The 17,207-nt window shown below is 41.6% G+C and overlaps 1 protein-coding gene across 1 annotated transcript in view; it reads left to right on the top strand.

Moving 5' to 3' along the window:
- LOC133990176 (ephrin type-B receptor 1-B) overlaps nucleotides 1-17,207 on the top strand; it is a 166,763-nt gene that overhangs the window by 102,172 nt on the left and 47,384 nt on the right. Inside the window, exons 4-5 of the mRNA XM_062428350.1 lie at nucleotides 3,705-3,860; nucleotides 10,707-11,042. Coding sequence (XP_062284334.1) covers nucleotides 3,705-3,860; nucleotides 10,707-11,042 — 492 coding nt within the window. The remainder of the gene's footprint in view (nucleotides 1-3,704; nucleotides 3,861-10,706; nucleotides 11,043-17,207) is intronic.

Here is a 17,207-nt window from a genome sequence, read left to right as displayed (position 1 = left end):
AGGAGGGTTTTTAAGAGTCTCAATGTTCGTGTATCAGAAGGCACTTGATCTTCTTACACATGAAATCTGTGAATCACAGCTCAAAAGAGGTCGCACACTTCAACTCCCAGACACCAGAATATAGTCTCATACTCCCCGTTGAAAAATTGTTACCTTTATAGCACTTTCTTGCAAACCCCGCAGAACTCTTTTATACTCTTCCACACATGCATCTCGTTTGAAGACAGTTCTGGAGCATCAGCAGCATTGCAATGTGTTTTGCTCACGGAAATATCCTTGGGAATTCCAACTGTGGTCTTCCTTACAGCTCCTAGTGTTGTTTTATAAGCTCTTTGTGGTTGTTGTGGTCTGGTCATGCATGTGTGTTTGTATGTGGTGGTCTGACCGTGTGTGGACAGTGTTGTGTGACTAGACATGAGGTCAGTCAGTTAGCCTCTGGTGTGTCTCTCAGCCCCACCAAGGAGATGGGAGAACAGTCGCTGTTGGGGGCTGCAGCTTCAGTAGTGTGTGTGCATATGCCTCTTCCTTCTCCTTCACCCACTTTCCTTCTATCTTTATCTTTATATCTGTCACTAACAGCCCATCAGAGAGGCTGGCTGAATGGTATGAATGGAGGAGTTATAAAACAGGAACCTGCCCGTTTTACAGAGTAGTAAAGTCGACTAAACCCAGCAGCTCAGTGCATTTTCAGTGGAATGTAATTTTTTAATTTAAATCTTAAAAGCCTGTTGATACAAAGGTCTACATATTTTCTCTCATGACCCGCGCACCATAATGTCCACTGTTTTTCCCGGCAGTGAGGGGCAAATAGGACCAACTCCTTGGTCATTATTGCTTTAAATAACTCTTCATTTACTAGGTTCTGCATAAACATTGGAAGAGAGGGCTCTGAGATACAAGAGAGCCATTTAGTATTAAGCAAATTCGATATTGACTCAATAGATCTTTTCTTTTTAAATTCTGAAACACATTTTGCCTTTGTCTGTCACTGTCTGCAGACCTTTATGAATTATTGTGGTTATCTTCACAGCATACACCTGATCTTTTTTTTTTTCATTTTTAAATGTCCATACCACCCTCACCCCAATGCTCTTGTCAGATGTTTAACACCGTTTCTTTCCCCTATCATGACAAATCGCATATATTGTTACATCCCTTGTATGAGAAGACCCCACGTATCATTTTTCAGCCACAGTCAAGCATTTACGATCTTTTGCTCAGGCAAATAGACGCAGCTGGAGAAACTGTAAGATGCTTGTCCCATTAAATTTATAACCCTTCCCCCTTGGAGTGCAGCTACACCACAGCTATCTCCCCCATCAGTAAGCCTGCTAAAATATTAGACATTTATCATGGTTATTATAGTTAGTAAATCCTTTCACACAGTGCACAAACCCCTCAGCTTGGTATTCTTTTGGGATGTGAAAGTAAATAGATTAGGTTATTGCCTGGACTTAGTCACAGTGATATCAGCCACAGTAATCTTTTTTCTCCACCATGGCCTTTAGAATTTAGGGCTTAGGAATATGAAGGCCATCTCCACAAACCAGCATCAACAATGGCAAAATGATGTGCTGCCTCGCTTTGCCTCACTGTTAAAATGTGTACTTGAACACATCACAAACACTATAGCGGACTGGCAGCAGACCAAGGATAGAATATACAGTAGCCTCTTTTGGGGACTGTATTCATAATCTAAAAATCAACATGGAAAAGCAAACAAAGTGATGCCACTGCCACATTCCACTGTAAATCGGATTTAACATGTGCACTATATGATTAGAATACAAATGGTCTGATACAGTGTTGTAGCTGACACTTCTTTGCTTTACTTTGGTGGTGTTCTGCTTGTGGAAGAAGAAAAGAGACAGTGAAGATCAAAAATAAGATAAAAAAAGAAGAAACCAAATCCCTCAACTGTCGATTCACCACGCTGAAATGCCATTTGCTGATAAGGGGCGACAAGTGCAAATGGTGACCATCACTGTGTAAAAACTACCTACTGGTCAGCCATAGATGCTTTATAATGATCCAACAGCATGTGTAGCCAATTGTCAGCTTGATATATTAAGTCTTTAAGAGCAAAAGAGACTCAGTCCAGTTCTTGTGCACATTTGAAGGGCCTGCATGATTGTACACTTAGGGCCTGATTTACTAAAGGTTTGCATGTGTAATAACGTGTGCAAACTTGACATCTAAAAAATGTGCAAGCTGATCTACTAACGCAGCGCACTGAGGCTTGCGTCTTTCAACTGTACAAGATAATACGCGCTGTCCATTTAATACATTTGCCATAATGAATATGCAATGTGGGGCGTTTTAACCCCAGTGTGCAAAATACAGGGAGGAGAAAATGCAAAAATGTTATTAAGCACACGCATTGTGATTTACCAAACCTGAAGGTATTTTTTTTGACGGAAACTGCGTCTATAAATAATACATTTATAGGGCAGGTATTAACCGGCTTCTCACTGGGCACAGATGACTTTTGTCACTGTGGTGAGGAGGAGACGGAGGCACAATGACAGAATACGCACAGGACGGAGTTTTTCCACCTGTGTTAATATTTTTGGAGTGGAATATTTTTGGTTTTACTAACAGCATTGACTTTGTCACAAATACTCTCCCATATGTCGGTTTTTCTGTTAATATTTGTTTTTGTTATAACTCAATATATTTGTCAACCTCTTCCACTAGAACCTGATCACATTTCATTTTGTGCTTGCAGGCTTACTGCTTGTCTAAACTAACTAGCTGCTTTCTCCACCCTGTCTATTTTTGTGCCTTTTCACGTGCACAATGCAAACAAAAGGATAATCACATGGAAGAATATTGCTCCATAGTGCTACTAATGGTCAAACATTCCTTAGGGAAGCTTGAAATGTGTGAAATGTGGATGTTGTTGCGAGAAATTTGAACACTCAGGCTATGTTTACACGGAAACGATCTGAACAGAAAACGCAAAAGTTTCGTCGCATTTTCACTTTTTATTCCGCGTTTAGACAAGCGTTTTTTGGTGGAAATCTGCGTGCATACAGTGACGCAAAAGTTTGTGGAATTAAATGCTGTATGCATGCCAGGCGGCCACAACACCACAAAGTCTGCGCGCCTGTGTAGAACTTTCCCTCTACTTCCCTCCTTAGTAGCACGAAATGGAAAACCAAAACCAAAACCTGGCTAAGAAGCGAACAAAAACTGACCATTTTGTCTCTCCCCCCTCCTCTGTCATTGTCGGCCCCGCTGCAGCAGACAGGTATCAGCAGAAGGATAGGTACGTGACGTCACATGGAAGAGCGTCTGTCCCCTAGGTTACAGCTTCAGACTGCAGAAAAAACTCTGCTGCATTTAAGGCAGACTTTTGCGTTTTTACCCTTTAGACGGGAACGCAACGGTGGAGTGTTTTTAAGATTTCCACTCTGGAGGGTGGTTTCACTTTTTTGTGTTTTTAAGCCTCAAAAACGTTGTCACCGTCTAAACGAAAGGCACACCAGATAAAATATTTTGTCGTTTTCACCCGTGAGCGTTGTCGTGTTAACAGGGCCTCAGACACTGAGAAGTTGATACAAAATCAGATATCTGTCTCAGTCTGTTTTCGTCCATGCTCACTTTACTAGCTGATACATTAGACCCAGATGCTTGCATGGTGGTTGGCTCCTGGATTTTTTTTTCATTCATTTTCTGACATTGTGTTTCTGTTCTCACAGCATGCCCACCAGGTACCTTCAAATCAACCCAGGGTCCAGGTCTGTGTCTACAGTGTCCTCCTAACAGTCGTTCCACAACTGAGGCCGCCACCATCTGTGTGTGCCGCAACGGCTATTACCGTGGTGATGCTGATCAGCCAGATGAACCCTGTACAAGTGAGTATATCGTAGATTACGTTACATATACACTCTAATGCTATCACACACTTTTATAGGACACACACCTACAATATGTGTATCCATGTATGCATTATCCATTCTAGTGTAACGTAACATCAATATTGAAAGAATGGTCAGGCATATAAATCACTATATTTTTACAATGTCAGTGTAGAGATTGATTTTTTTTTCTATATCCCACTCTCTGTCTCTTTCTCTTTGACGTCAAATCAGCACATGTAGTAGTATTTAAATGAGTACGTATCTAAAGCCCTAGTTGTTCTCTCAGTCTGGTTATAATAATCACATTGCAGGGTTTCCATCATTGACGACTCCATCACTGTGCCAATGAACTTCCTCTCTGTTTCCCCACAGTTATCTTCTCTCAATCTCTCTTTTTTGCTGCTGTTGTTTCTTTCTGTCTGCTATCATCCCCCAAAGTCCTAATTACTCAGGCAGGTGCTGCAAAGCTTCGACACTGTCCTGCTGTTATCCGCTGGAGATCCAATAAGGCCTCTCACAGCATCATAGTTATCTTAATATGATGTAAAAGCAATATGCTAAGGCATTCTGCCATCCCTGCTGACACACAGTTCCACAGGAGGAGATAACTGTTCGACCCCAAAAAGTTTGTTTACCTCTTTTACTTCCCTGCCACTGGGGAATGTCTTAACGGTTCGTTCTCCTCACAAATGCAGACCTGGAAGCATTATTGGTGTGGTTATGTATTCATTTAGTTTTGATTCACTCATAGAGACCTGGCTAATTGGCCTCAGGAATAGTCTCAGGACCACACTTACTTCCTAATCGGTCTGCATCTGCATAGTGAAACCTTCACAGTTAAAATGCACATCGAATGCAACTCTTTTGCAATGTTTCCATTTCCAACAAGTTCCTTAAAACTGTGGAGGATTCAATTCAGCAAGGGTGTCTGTTTGACTGTTTGAATGCTTCCCAAGTGTATCCATCCACACATTTTGGCTTTGGATGTTCTCAACGGATGACACCCCTCTTTCACCTTGAGTTTTCTCCACCCTCCCGTGGTAAACTACATAGCTCTCTAGAGAATTAGTGAACGCTCCGTCAAGTATAGCATCTGCCTCTACCTCGAGGCCTTGAATTTTCCCGAAGCATTCTCCATCACAGCTCCCCAGTGGAGTATCTTGAACAGATCCCTCTAGTCTGTCTTCAGTTACTTTTTTCTGTTTTTAGTCACGCCACTTCCTTCTTGGTCGTCAGTACCTTTTATTTTTCTTTCTGCATTACACTCTGTCTTCCTCTCATGCTCAGTACAATCTCAAACCTTTATATACTTTCTAAAATTTAGGCTAGACTTTAAAAAAAAAATTATAATACATTTTACTGTTTATAAGTTATAGTAGAAATAGCCATTACACAGTCTACTACAACATAAAGTATGCATAGCAGGAAATTGTATCCCATTTCTTGAAAACTGTATTTTACTTCCCATGCATGTATTTCAAAACGTCCTTCTGATAATTTTGTTTTCAACCACTCCTTATAACATCTTAAACCAACTTCAGTTCTTCCTCAATTTGAGCTGACAGAATTCTCTTGCAACGGCATATTGAAAGGCTGCTCTGAAGGTTGAGCCATAGTAGCAGCTGAGCTTCAAGCTCAGGGTTTCCGTAGATCTCTGCAGGGGGGGTAGTGAGATCATCCGAGTAAGAATGTCTTTAATACTGTGGGGTCCTGATAAGAGCACTGCTAGAGTATCTTAAATCAGGCCAATCTGTAGCAGCAGAAGCCTTAGCTTTAGCACTCCTCATCGGCGTCAGAGGCGCGGGTTCCTGTGTGCTCTAGATCAGTCTGATTAGCTTGCTGATGGATTGTCCAGTGCCTGGCTCTGTCAGCAGGGGGCTTCATGACAATCACCCCCCTCTCCCTCCTCTCAGGGATATGCCAAGCCTGGGCTGCACTTCAAACTACCCCTCCATCTCCCATCTCGTCTTTATCCCAATCTTCTGTGTTCTGCTGACTCCAGCCTACGCCTGAGGATAGAAACACCAAGTGTTCTGTCTCGCAGCATGAAGCCCACTCCTCTCAGCTTGGCTACCCAGCAGAGTGGGCTTTGGGGCAGTGGTTTGGATTGCACCTCATCCCCTTCTAGTCCCTTCTTTAGTCTCCAAACCCCAGTCTGACGTACATTTACCTCCCCATGGATGTGTATGTGTGAAAAAAAAAAAGTATGTGTACGTGTGAGAATGGTGGGGGGAGGTCAGCCAGTTCCAGTATGCTGGGCCAGTGAGTTTCTTTCAATGTGTGAGTCAGAGGAGAATGACAAGCTGAGTGGTTGCTTAGGGGAGTCAGGTGGTGAAACCAGTGCTGATTGGTCTGTGGGGGAGAGTGGATGCAGAGATGCAGCATCCCTGTATGAGCAATTGTAGAGAATGGCAGAGAAGAGAGAAAAATACATTGACACATTACGACAAACTAAGATGTGAATGTGCACATTTTAATGTTTAGTCTGAATGTATAAAGAATAAGGGATTGCATTAAAAAAAAATAAAAAATCTGTCTGGGGAGCTTATACACATAGCCCACAGCCAGACAGGATATGAGAGAGCCAGAATCAGGCGTAATATGATGTTATGTAAAAAAACATCAAAAAAACATGCTGCATATGCATCTTTACATCTAAGAAACCACCACTGCCAGCCACATAAGGAAAATCTTTGGAATGTAATTGAATCAACATAAATATAGGGAAAGAAATGGAAAATAGAATAGTTCTGATGGGTTTTTACATTCCTGATCTGCCCCAATTTTGGGCCTGGATCTTGTGGCTCTCACTCAGTACGCATATCTGTGGCCAGTACTCCAGTAAGTCTTCTTGATCCCCATCAAACACTGTCCACGCCTCATAACACAGACAAAACCATCAAAATGCCTAAATGAAAGGACAGCGTCTGTTTTTTCCATTCTCCTCATCATCCCATTTAGTTGTTGTTTTTTTCTTCTTTGCTCACCTATCCACTGCCTCTCTACTCTCCTTGTTGGTTTTCAAAGAAAAAATGGGAGTGAGCTGTCAAAGTACATAAATATTCTGTTCTTTTCTCCAAGTTTTTTTTTTTTTTTTCCACTTCAACTCAGCTGTCAGTTCTGGAATCAGTTGAGAGTGCTTTCCACAGTGCGGCAGTCAGTTGGCCAGTTTCCTCTCTCAGTAATGCAGTAGTAAATTAAGCTAAATCAAGGTAATTGTCTGGTCTACCCTAATCCCTGTACTGGCTTGGAAGACATAATGCTATACAGACTAGAGTGTGCACATACATACACGCATGTTGAAGAAAGCCTCTAGTCTGTGTGACATTTAGAGTTTTATGAATGCAGAGTCACGGTAATTCAACATAGTTCCCATAGAGAGTAAAGTGGGTGTTTAGATTATCTTTTAGACAGTTATAGAAAAACTGCAGCGTATTCACATTTTGTCTCCTCAGACGGTTCAATGCTGGTGCATCATGGATGCACCAGCATTTCCCAGGCCGCATTGCACCCACATGCACACATACACACAAACACATACAGTCTATCCATGAATCCCTCAGTCTCTCAGCCAGGCAACATTAGTCCTTATAACATGTTTTATTTAATGTCTCACCAACCCACACAGCCCATCTTTCTCTCTCCCAGCTCCTTTGGCTGTGATCAGTATCTCCACACAGGGACCTTCTGTCAGTCCCTCAAGGCCCATTTCACATCACAAAAACAAACACTTTGAAAGAAGAGAAACGCCGGTCTCAAACCACTCAAAGGGTGGATGAGTAAACAATGTGCAGAAGTGTTTATTTTCGGCAAAGGGGCACTCTTGATATTATCAGACAGGGGAGGAAACAGGGCTGTGGTCTTTTACAGCCACCTGTTAAAGCCCTCTCACCAGCAGCCTTTGAGCCCACCTGTAGCAGTGGCCACCAGTCAGTCACTTTTGAGTGTTTAATCATATACATGTACAAGTATGGAAGAAATGGTGAGTGACATGGTACAAATGATCATAACTTTGGGGATAATGTACATCCCAACTTTGCAGAATTGAAGTATGTATTTGTTGAATGCCCCAAACACCCCACCCCTTCTTCCTACATCATGACACACATAGCAAAGCATTTTCTCATTTTCTACCTATATGTACTTTAAACCAAACTTTGAGCCCAATTTTGATGTTCTTCTGCTGTGAAGACTAGCGTAAGCAATACTGCTATGTCTTCCTGTCCTTAAAATGCCCTTGTCCATTTTGGTATTTTCATGACCCGTAAAGCATATTGAAGTATGAGAATGTGGTGCAGTTGGGTGTTACATGCACCTTAAGATCCAAAGGGTGGATTTTTTTTTTCAAGTCTTGCACTGAGAATTAAAGTCATGTCTGATTTAATAATATAATATGATGTGATACAGCATAGTGTTGATCAAGATTGTGATTTTAAAAAAATGTTATTTAATTAATAGTGTTGATTCAAGAAACGTGTTGCATCATGTAGCAATTGCATAGTTATTGCAAGTAAATGTAGGCAAATCTAATTTAGTACAAAATAATAATCTTGAAGATGGGTGGGGGGTTTGACTAAACTAAAGGCCCAGCTCTAGTAGTCACGCTTTGCCACTGATAACGATATTCGATTTCCTACTTGGAGAAGCCAGTCTTAACTCTCCTGTCTATTTGATTAGCCTGTATAGCTATATGCCACTGTAATTGCCCTGGATGTTTAAAAGGTATGACACGTATAAGTATAAATTGACTGCCTGAGATGAAATGATTCATCCCTCCACCCCTCCTGTTGTCATTCCCTTCACCAAACCCTTTTGTGCATAATGCAATTCCTTTTACTAAACAAAAATAACAAGTGTGCTTTGATACATCCCCATTGTCCCTGTGCAAATGAGCTGGCACTCTGCAATGGTTGTTGTAGCTGCACCATTAAAATAGGACCCTTAATGTGTTGTGATACAAATACATGTCATGAAGGGTGCAGTGGCTGCTCTGATGATGTTAGGCTACTACAGTATAACTTAAGTGAGAGCAACATGAATGTAAGCACAACCAAGTCTGACTGGCATGGCTAAATGAAGACCAGCTGAGAGCCTGTAAGTAACGTTCTCAACAAATTAAAACCTATAGCAAATTAAAACAGCCAAAGGCTGCAGTAATAGTTTGCAAATCACTGGTTAAGTGGCAGTCACATCTGATTTCTCGTGCCGTCTCTGCATATGTGGAGCTTGGTTGCAATTGGGATGAAGGAGTGAGACACTGTGTTCACACCTCAACTTTTTTTCCCAATGTTGTATGAATACATTGACACAGACAGTGTAGACATGACTAAATGGAAACAGTTTGTGCAGGCATGTGTGTTCATGCCACATGCATTTTCCACATGAGCAGGTGTACATTGCTTATCCCAGCAATGCAATGCAAGTTTAGGGCCAAGTGCATGTATGTGATGGATGATACAGACGATGCAAGTGGTGTGAATAACATATGAAGTGCCTATTGTGCAGTCCCAAGAAGAAAAATTATGTAAATTCCCCCATATGGTCTGCTCTGACACACACTTTTTTGGTGTATTTTCCTTCCACATACAATATATTGGGTAGCACCCAAGGACCAAATTATGTGTAATTTGACCATGTATCTGGTGCATATACTGTCTATTACTATCTCAGCCAGACCATAATAATCACACCATGGAGGTCACACCCTTCCTGTTACTGACCTCCCTGTTGCGGAGGCGCTGAGCCGAGGTCACAGCAGTAACAGTGCCGTTCCCTCACCCTTGTGTGTTTTGCTGCTTTGTCCCAGCTCCCCAGGGCTATCCCACATGGCTTTGCAGTAACAATGATTAATTGTGTCTGTGTTGACTGAAGTAACTATCTGCCCTATACAGTATCCACAGAAATGAGAAACTCAAGTGCTATATCATAATATGCTGAAAATCTGTATGTATTCCTCCTGCTGGCAGTTTTAAAAGAAAAGAGAATAGTGAAGGAGGTACAGTATGTAAGAGAAGTGAGTAATTTTTGAAACGGTCTCTAGAACTGAGTGAATTTTCAGTTTCACTCTAGTCATGGGTCCAGAAATAGGTCAGTTTATCTTCTCCCTTAATGATAAAGGTCAGGCTTTATGGAGGATAAATTGGTACCAGATCAGCTCTGCAGGGCAGTCTCACTCAACCTAAGCAGCACTGACTAAGGGCTTTGGCCAGCTTCTGCTTTATTGGCAGTGTCTGCTATCTGAGAAGAAAGCGCTGCCTCTGAGGAGCCGGAGGGGCCGAATCTCAGCTAAGCAAAATTCTACACTGCCATTTAAGCTACTAAAGAATTATACTCCAATTGTAGAAGGCTGAACAAGTCACTTTCTCTGCACCCTAATATTAAGCCACCACTCAAGCAAAACAACAGTTTTATTATTTCTTGATTCCTTTCTGAATATCATCTTTGAGGTTCTGCTCCAGCTGCGGGCTATGAGGGAGTGAACGGGAGCGTGAATCTCCAGAGCCACTTGGATAAGAATACTCCATGCAACACTGCATTTTGCTAAATAACCAATGTTTGATAGACACAAACGTTTCGCTGTATGATCTCTCTGGGTGTGAACTGAATAAATTAGCATTCCAATTGTGCTGAAGATGAAGATAAAGGAGAAAAGACAAGTTGCGTTTGGCCAACAACACTTCTATTTATTGCAAGTTTTACATTGATGAAACTGACCCAACAGCAGGCTGATGTATGCAATTGTTTTCTTTCTTTGCAACCAATACATTATTTCTGCTTTTAGCTGTAAAGTTATATGACTATAGCTACACGGATTTACATGTTTGTCCTGTGTGTCTACAGGTGTCCCATCCAGCCCAAGGAATGTGATCTCCATTGTGAATGAAACATCCGTGATCCTGGAGTGGCACGCTCCCAGGGAGACAGGCGGTCGTGATGATGTTGTTTACAACATAGTGTGCAAGAAGTGCCAGGCTGACCGGCGCTCCTGCTCCCACTGTGACGACAACGTGGATTTCATCCCTCGACAGCTGGGTCTGACTGACACCAGGGTGTTCATCAGCAACCTGTGGGCTCACACCCTCTACAGCTTTGAGATACAGGCTGTCAACGGAGTCAGCAATAAGAGCCCGTACCCTGCACAGCATGTCTCCATAGACATCACCACCAACCAGGCTGGTAAGTGACTGCTATGGCAAGATGTGATGATGATAATTATGATATGACTGTGGCACATAATGATGACAACTAACATCATCATCATATAAATTTCCGTACAACCTTCCTTAACCAGTTTTATTTGTGAAATGGCAAACACTGCTGTCATTGCATGAGTGTGAAACATTTCAACTCAAAGAGCATCATTTTGCACAATATGCATACCAGAGTCTCACTTCACAGCATAGCCGACTGCAGGGCCACTAAGATTTCACATTGCTCCACCGTGAATAATTACTTTAAGGCTTGAAGCGCAAGGGCAGCTGGTTTAGTGAAAGCTGTACATACATGCTCTCTGTTTGGGCCTTCCTTCCCTGAATCAAAGTAATGCCTTTGCCTTCAAAAACAGACCCAAGACACAGTATGTTAAATTTTGTGGCAGGACAAGCGCATTTCATTGCAATTCACTCTCTTTCCTTTGTAGTTTATTTACACATCAAATCCAATGACAGAAATAGCCCCAGTTTGCACATCTCTCTGCAAATTCCAGAAATTCTTGCTTTTTAACATTCATAAAGGTAATCATACCTCTACAAACAACATATGAGTCATTCATGAAACTTCTTCTTTTTCTTCTTTTTTTTTTGAGGTTCACATCTGGAGGTTGCAGGCTGTTTGCTTCACAGACTGACATGTCTCTTTGTTGTTTTTCTTTGGTCTTTGTTTAATGAGGCTCTGTTCTGAGAACAATGCCGCAAAGCAAGTCTCTACTTCTCCCTTCACAGAAGACTACACCCGACTTGAAACCTGTCTGTAAATCTTCAGATTGATACATTTGACACACTCCTGCTCTCTAAATGAACAAAAACAACAATATGGTTCATCATACTTAATGCTGTCCCTCGTATATAGTTATTATTAGTTATATTGAGCATTTGACATTGGGAGTGAGCCTCAAAACCATTACTTCTTTGGTTCTTAGCTGAGGTGACAGGACTGTGACAGAAGACACAAACTTGTTGAACTACAATTTTCACCTTTAGTGTTGTATAACAGCTACCCAGGTTCATCTCTGTTCCCTGTTCAATACTTTAACGTCAGCCTTGAGGAGACCAACCCAAGATAGATACATAGGCAGCTGCTGTGTCCAGGCTGTGCTGACATATTCTTTACTTCTGCTCTTTCCCTGTTCTCTCTCTCCTTGTCTGTCTCGCTGAATGTTGTGTGGTTCTGTGTGCATTCTCGGACTTTACCTGTGATGGATCTGAGCCCAGCCAGTAAAGATGACCTTCATCCTGATCCTCTCTTCTTTTCTCTGTCTTTCCTTTGTTCTGTCTCTCTGTATGTTTCTGTGTGTGTGGCATGTGTGTGCTCTTCTTCTAACTGTGCCTGTGATGGGATCTGCGCCCATCCAGTGGAAATGACAGGTCGAGGATATTGTCTTTCTCCGGTTTTTGCTACAGCGTTTTTCATGCTCTTGTAGGTCTTTGACTTGTAGTCAGAAGCACCTATCAAGGGACACGTATTGACCAAGTGAAAAATTTAAATGAGGCTTTTCTTTATTTTTCCGTGTTTGCTGTGGGTGAAACAGACCCTGAAAATCATAGCATGAGCTTGTGGGACCTAATAACATGAAGTGGAGTTACAGTGTAGTGAAAGATGAGATATTGTCTGTTGAGTTCATACTGGAGGGGGTTCCCAAAAGAAAAGAGTTAGTTTGAGTGAGTTTGTCAGTTTGCGCCTGTGGAACCATCTGACCATTCCTCACTATTTTCTGTATCACATTGTCATGTTTTCTGTCTTGTACAGTCTGTCTTGTACAGTCGCGTCATGTGTATTCTGATCCAATGATTAAATACCTGGGGTCAAATGAATTCAGAATTACTAATGCACATTTCCACTTTAATCGTAGAATGAACCCGCTTCACATTTATCTCAGAGAGCAATGAAACAGTAATTGCTTTATCCAGATCTCTTTTGTATAGGAGTACATTTTGAAATTAAATTTGGCCCAGTTGGTGGAGGGCATACCGTATTTGATTACGACGACTCTCGGAGGAATGTAATGACCAACTGAACTTGTCTTTATCTCAGAATGAGTCAGGAGAGGAGTGGGAGGGAGGACAGGTTGAGAACAAGAAAGGGAACATTTTGCGTTTTTTCTTCTTTTTTTTACCAAACCGCGAGGCTGTGACAGTGAAGGAGAGGAAAATGAGGGAGTAAATAGGTCTGATTATCAGGGTGGCCTAATGGTGCTGACTGTCCCCATTTGACGGGCTAATAGCACACTTGACAGATAGATGTAGAAGGAGCAATGCCCAGACCTATTGTTGAAGTCTGCTGCAGTAATGAGGTGTCTGCCAGTAATCTGCCAGACCTATGTCCAGCCCTATGTGGCCCTTTTTAGCCAGGTAATTGCACTGTTCTTAGTTCCTAGAGGCAGAAGTAACCAGAAGGGATTGACGTTAATAATGTACTTCAAAACGTAAAAGCAGCAACCGTCCTATAATGTAGCGCTCAATTTTTGTGTGTTCACAAAAACGGTTGCATAAAGGAATAAAACATGTTGCCATATTCAGGAACCTTGAAATCCTATTGCCCATTCATTGGGTATTTTTGTGCCCTGTGTCCTCGCATGATGCAAGAACGAGAGAGGTGGCGTAACAGCGTGCCATGTAAATTTCCAATGCAACACCGGTCATGCATTTCATCATGTCACTCATACCAATATATTGTAATTTTTTGCAAATGTGAATATGGAAATTAAAAAAAAGTGTAAACCATATAAATGCATAATTACTATTTTATTCAGCAGGTATATTATTAGTACTTATGAAATAAAGAAATGATTTCCTTCATTTCACTTTTAAAGCAGAGGAATGACTAATCCATTAAAGGAACAGTACAATCAAAACCCTGCTGAAACGTATGTGATCCCTGCAGCATCAGAATGACAGATTTAGACTTAACAGACAAACTATGCCCAACCCGTATTTAAAACAATGTCCTACAAGGGACAAACAAGGGATGCACAGGTCCAAGGATGGCCAGGATGTGAAGTTGGAATTTGTTTATAGAACATTTTGATTACAATTCAGTATTCCATTGGGATCAGTTATCTAAAAAATGCTTTGGACAGCTACTTATTTAGAAAGTTCTTTGTGATAAGCATAAAAGTCAAATGTGGCACAGTTAAAAGTCAGTGCTCACAGTCTCCTCTAAATCCCTTAACTCTGTCTTTCAAGGTGAGCCATTTTTGTCATTGCTGTTATACTCGGCACAGCTGTTAAAAAGGTATGGGATGAGTCATAATGTATGTTTACTTAGCAGATAATAATTAATCAGCACACCCTCATATTTATTTTCCATTTTGCTGTCTCACTAAAATGAGGGCCTGTAGTTTCAACCACATGTTGCACATCTCAGTTTAGAGGCCCACTTAATTATATTCCAACCATGTCTCAGTGCACAGCCCTTTTCATATAGATTTCTGATATTCTACATTTTCTTTAGCACAACACAACCTGATGATTAAGTTTCAGGCAAAAGTAAGAAAAATGCAGTTTCTTGATGTTTCAGTGCTGTCTTTGTCTGTTCAGTTTGACATGGCTTCAATGGGGGGCTGTGAGAATTTAAAAAAACAAGAGACTACCTTGAAAACAGTAAGGCAGCGGTAGTTAGACGGGTTGTTGTTATTGGCTATGAGAAGTCAAAGGTAGGGGTGGGGGGGTGGGGTGGGGGCGATGAGGAGGAGAGGAGGAAATAATAGAGGTGAGGAGGGAGTTGAAGGGATTTAGCATGAATCACTGAAGAGGCCATTTAACTGCCCTAGATCCCACCGTGTGTCTGGGGGGAAGGACTGATCAATAGTGTGATTTAGGAGTTCATTCACAGCCTTTGCTCTCCAGGAGATACACGCACACATCCAGATAGATTATATACTGCCCTCTCTTAGGCTATCATTCATGCCTGGCCTGAATTAAGTCATATTTATCAATGTTTGCTTTTGAAAAATAGCCATTTTATGTCCCTTTGTGAAGTTGTATGGTTTAATTTAAGAGGTAATAGACACTCTGCTTCAAGAGAATTTATTAAAATGTTAAATGACCACAAAGATAAATATATATGGTGGTCAGGTGGTAGCAGTAAAAGTACTTGAGGTGAAAACTACTGTGCAGGCATGGCAGCATGTTTTCTTATGTAATCCATCCTAGACACTTAACCTACATTCGCCGCTGCACCAGATGACAAGGGTATTTGTCTTACTTTACACATTGTACAACTCCTTTCAACTTTGATTGGTTGTGTGCGTGTGGGTGGGGTGGGGGTGGGGGGTGCTTTGGTGAACAATGCATGTGTAAAAAGTCCATAAATCTCATGACTGGTGCTATCTTTTTCAACTAATGCCTGATGCTCGATATTTCTCTGATCTTACTGGCACAGCCTGCTTGACCTAGATTATGTACCAGCAATCCCTCAGACCACAGAATGCCAAGTATATCTACAAACAATCCTCCTCCACTTAGCTGTTCTGTTTGGAGAGCTATTCCCACAGAAATGTAAACATCACTATCCTCTGCCTTCTATGGGCAAGTCCGCCGGGTAGGTTGCATTCAAGACACTATGATTCTACCCACTAGACTTAAATCCAAACAGCTAGATGAATTAAAGAGATTTGCGCTCTGTGGGGTTCAAAAATCAGATGAGATGTTAGGCAAACATGTCCATGGAGGTTATTCAAGACACTACTCATTATGTCTTTTCAGTTTAGAACCTACAGTCTTCCCATTTGTTTTTTTGGGGGGTTGCATGGTCCTTGTTTCTTCCCTCTATGTATTGGAGCTAGGGTGTCAGAGAGTTTCATCATCTTAGACAGTTTTAAGGTTCTCTCCGGGTGCCATTTTTTATTTAATTCGATGCCTGTTCTCATACTGTAAATGCTGGATCCTGTCCCTGGACCCAGAATGTGAGGTATCAGCTGCAGGCAAAAGTAAAAGTATGGGCTTAAATGTAACTGAGCCTCTCGTCAATTCAGATATCTTTATATAGTGCTCTAAGTGACGTAAGAAGCATGTGTTTCTATGTTTGAGTCTGTGTGAAAGTATGTGAACAGGTTCTATTTTTCTTTTTTTTCCCAAATAAACGTTTGGACACGGCTTGAATGGGAAGTTGTGTCCAAACTTTTGACCGGTACTGTACGTTCAGAATCCTCCACGTATAATGTGATTTTGAAAATAATTCCTACCATGGTTCCTTGACAGAAATCCGTGGTGCTGAACTGATCCCTCTTTATGATGTTTGAGAGAGGCCCATTACCATGTAGTCATGGCTGGCTTGGCCCTCTGAGCCCCTGCTAATAGGGAGGGTAGTAGTTAAACCTATGCCTTTGACAGAGGCACAGCACATGACTATAGGCTGCTCTCCTCATCTGAGACACTGAGCCCCTATTAGGTGGCTGCATGGTTCAATGGTGTGCCAGCATCCTAAAGCACAAATCACAAGTGCACTACAAAGACTACAGAATAACTCGGCTTGTATGCTGAATGTGGTTGTGAATGTGCCCCTATGTATGTGTGTGTTTTCTGTATACAAAGTGGCTGAATGGGTCTCTGGTCCAAGATGAGCTGACTAACACTGTGAAACTTTCTGTCTAGTCAATTCTCTAAGGAATTGAGGCAAAGCAGGAATTTTGAGCTGAAAATATGGACGTGAAAGCTGTGCTGCATGAGGAACACAAACGGCCATGTGCACTCAGTCTATCTCAGAATGAGGAAGGGGTCACAGTGGAAGGAGAGAGTTGGAGACTTTGAACTTTGATACTTGTTTTGGGGTTGAACTAATAAACCTTGTGACGGATATTAGCTATTTTGTTGGCAATACATTTATACAGAGTTTTTACTTACACTTTTATGAACCTCAGTTCATCTTGCAGGGAGTGATGCTCACCCTGTGAAAACAGTTGTGTAATGTTTTATGTGGCTCTGGAGGGAGTTTTTTCAAGTCTGAGAAAATAACCGCATGTCATCAGGGTTAGTTGGAGACTTACAAAAGTTTAACAGACAGCCTGCATTACAAACTTGAGGCATGGAGTTTTAAAAACAGTGGGCATTTAGGGGCGTAGGGTCTATTAAGACAAAATGTAGAATGCCAGTTTTTTGAAGCTTTATTGTACCAAGGGACTTAAAC

Source organism: Scomber scombrus, chromosome 11 (assembly GCF_963691925.1).
Source record: "Scomber scombrus chromosome 11, fScoSco1.1, whole genome shotgun sequence".
Taxonomy (NCBI): Eukaryota; Metazoa; Chordata; class Actinopteri; order Scombriformes; family Scombridae; genus Scomber; species Scomber scombrus.
The sequence above is the reverse complement of the archived record's forward strand: the minus strand, read 5'-3'. Positions and strand labels throughout refer to the sequence as shown.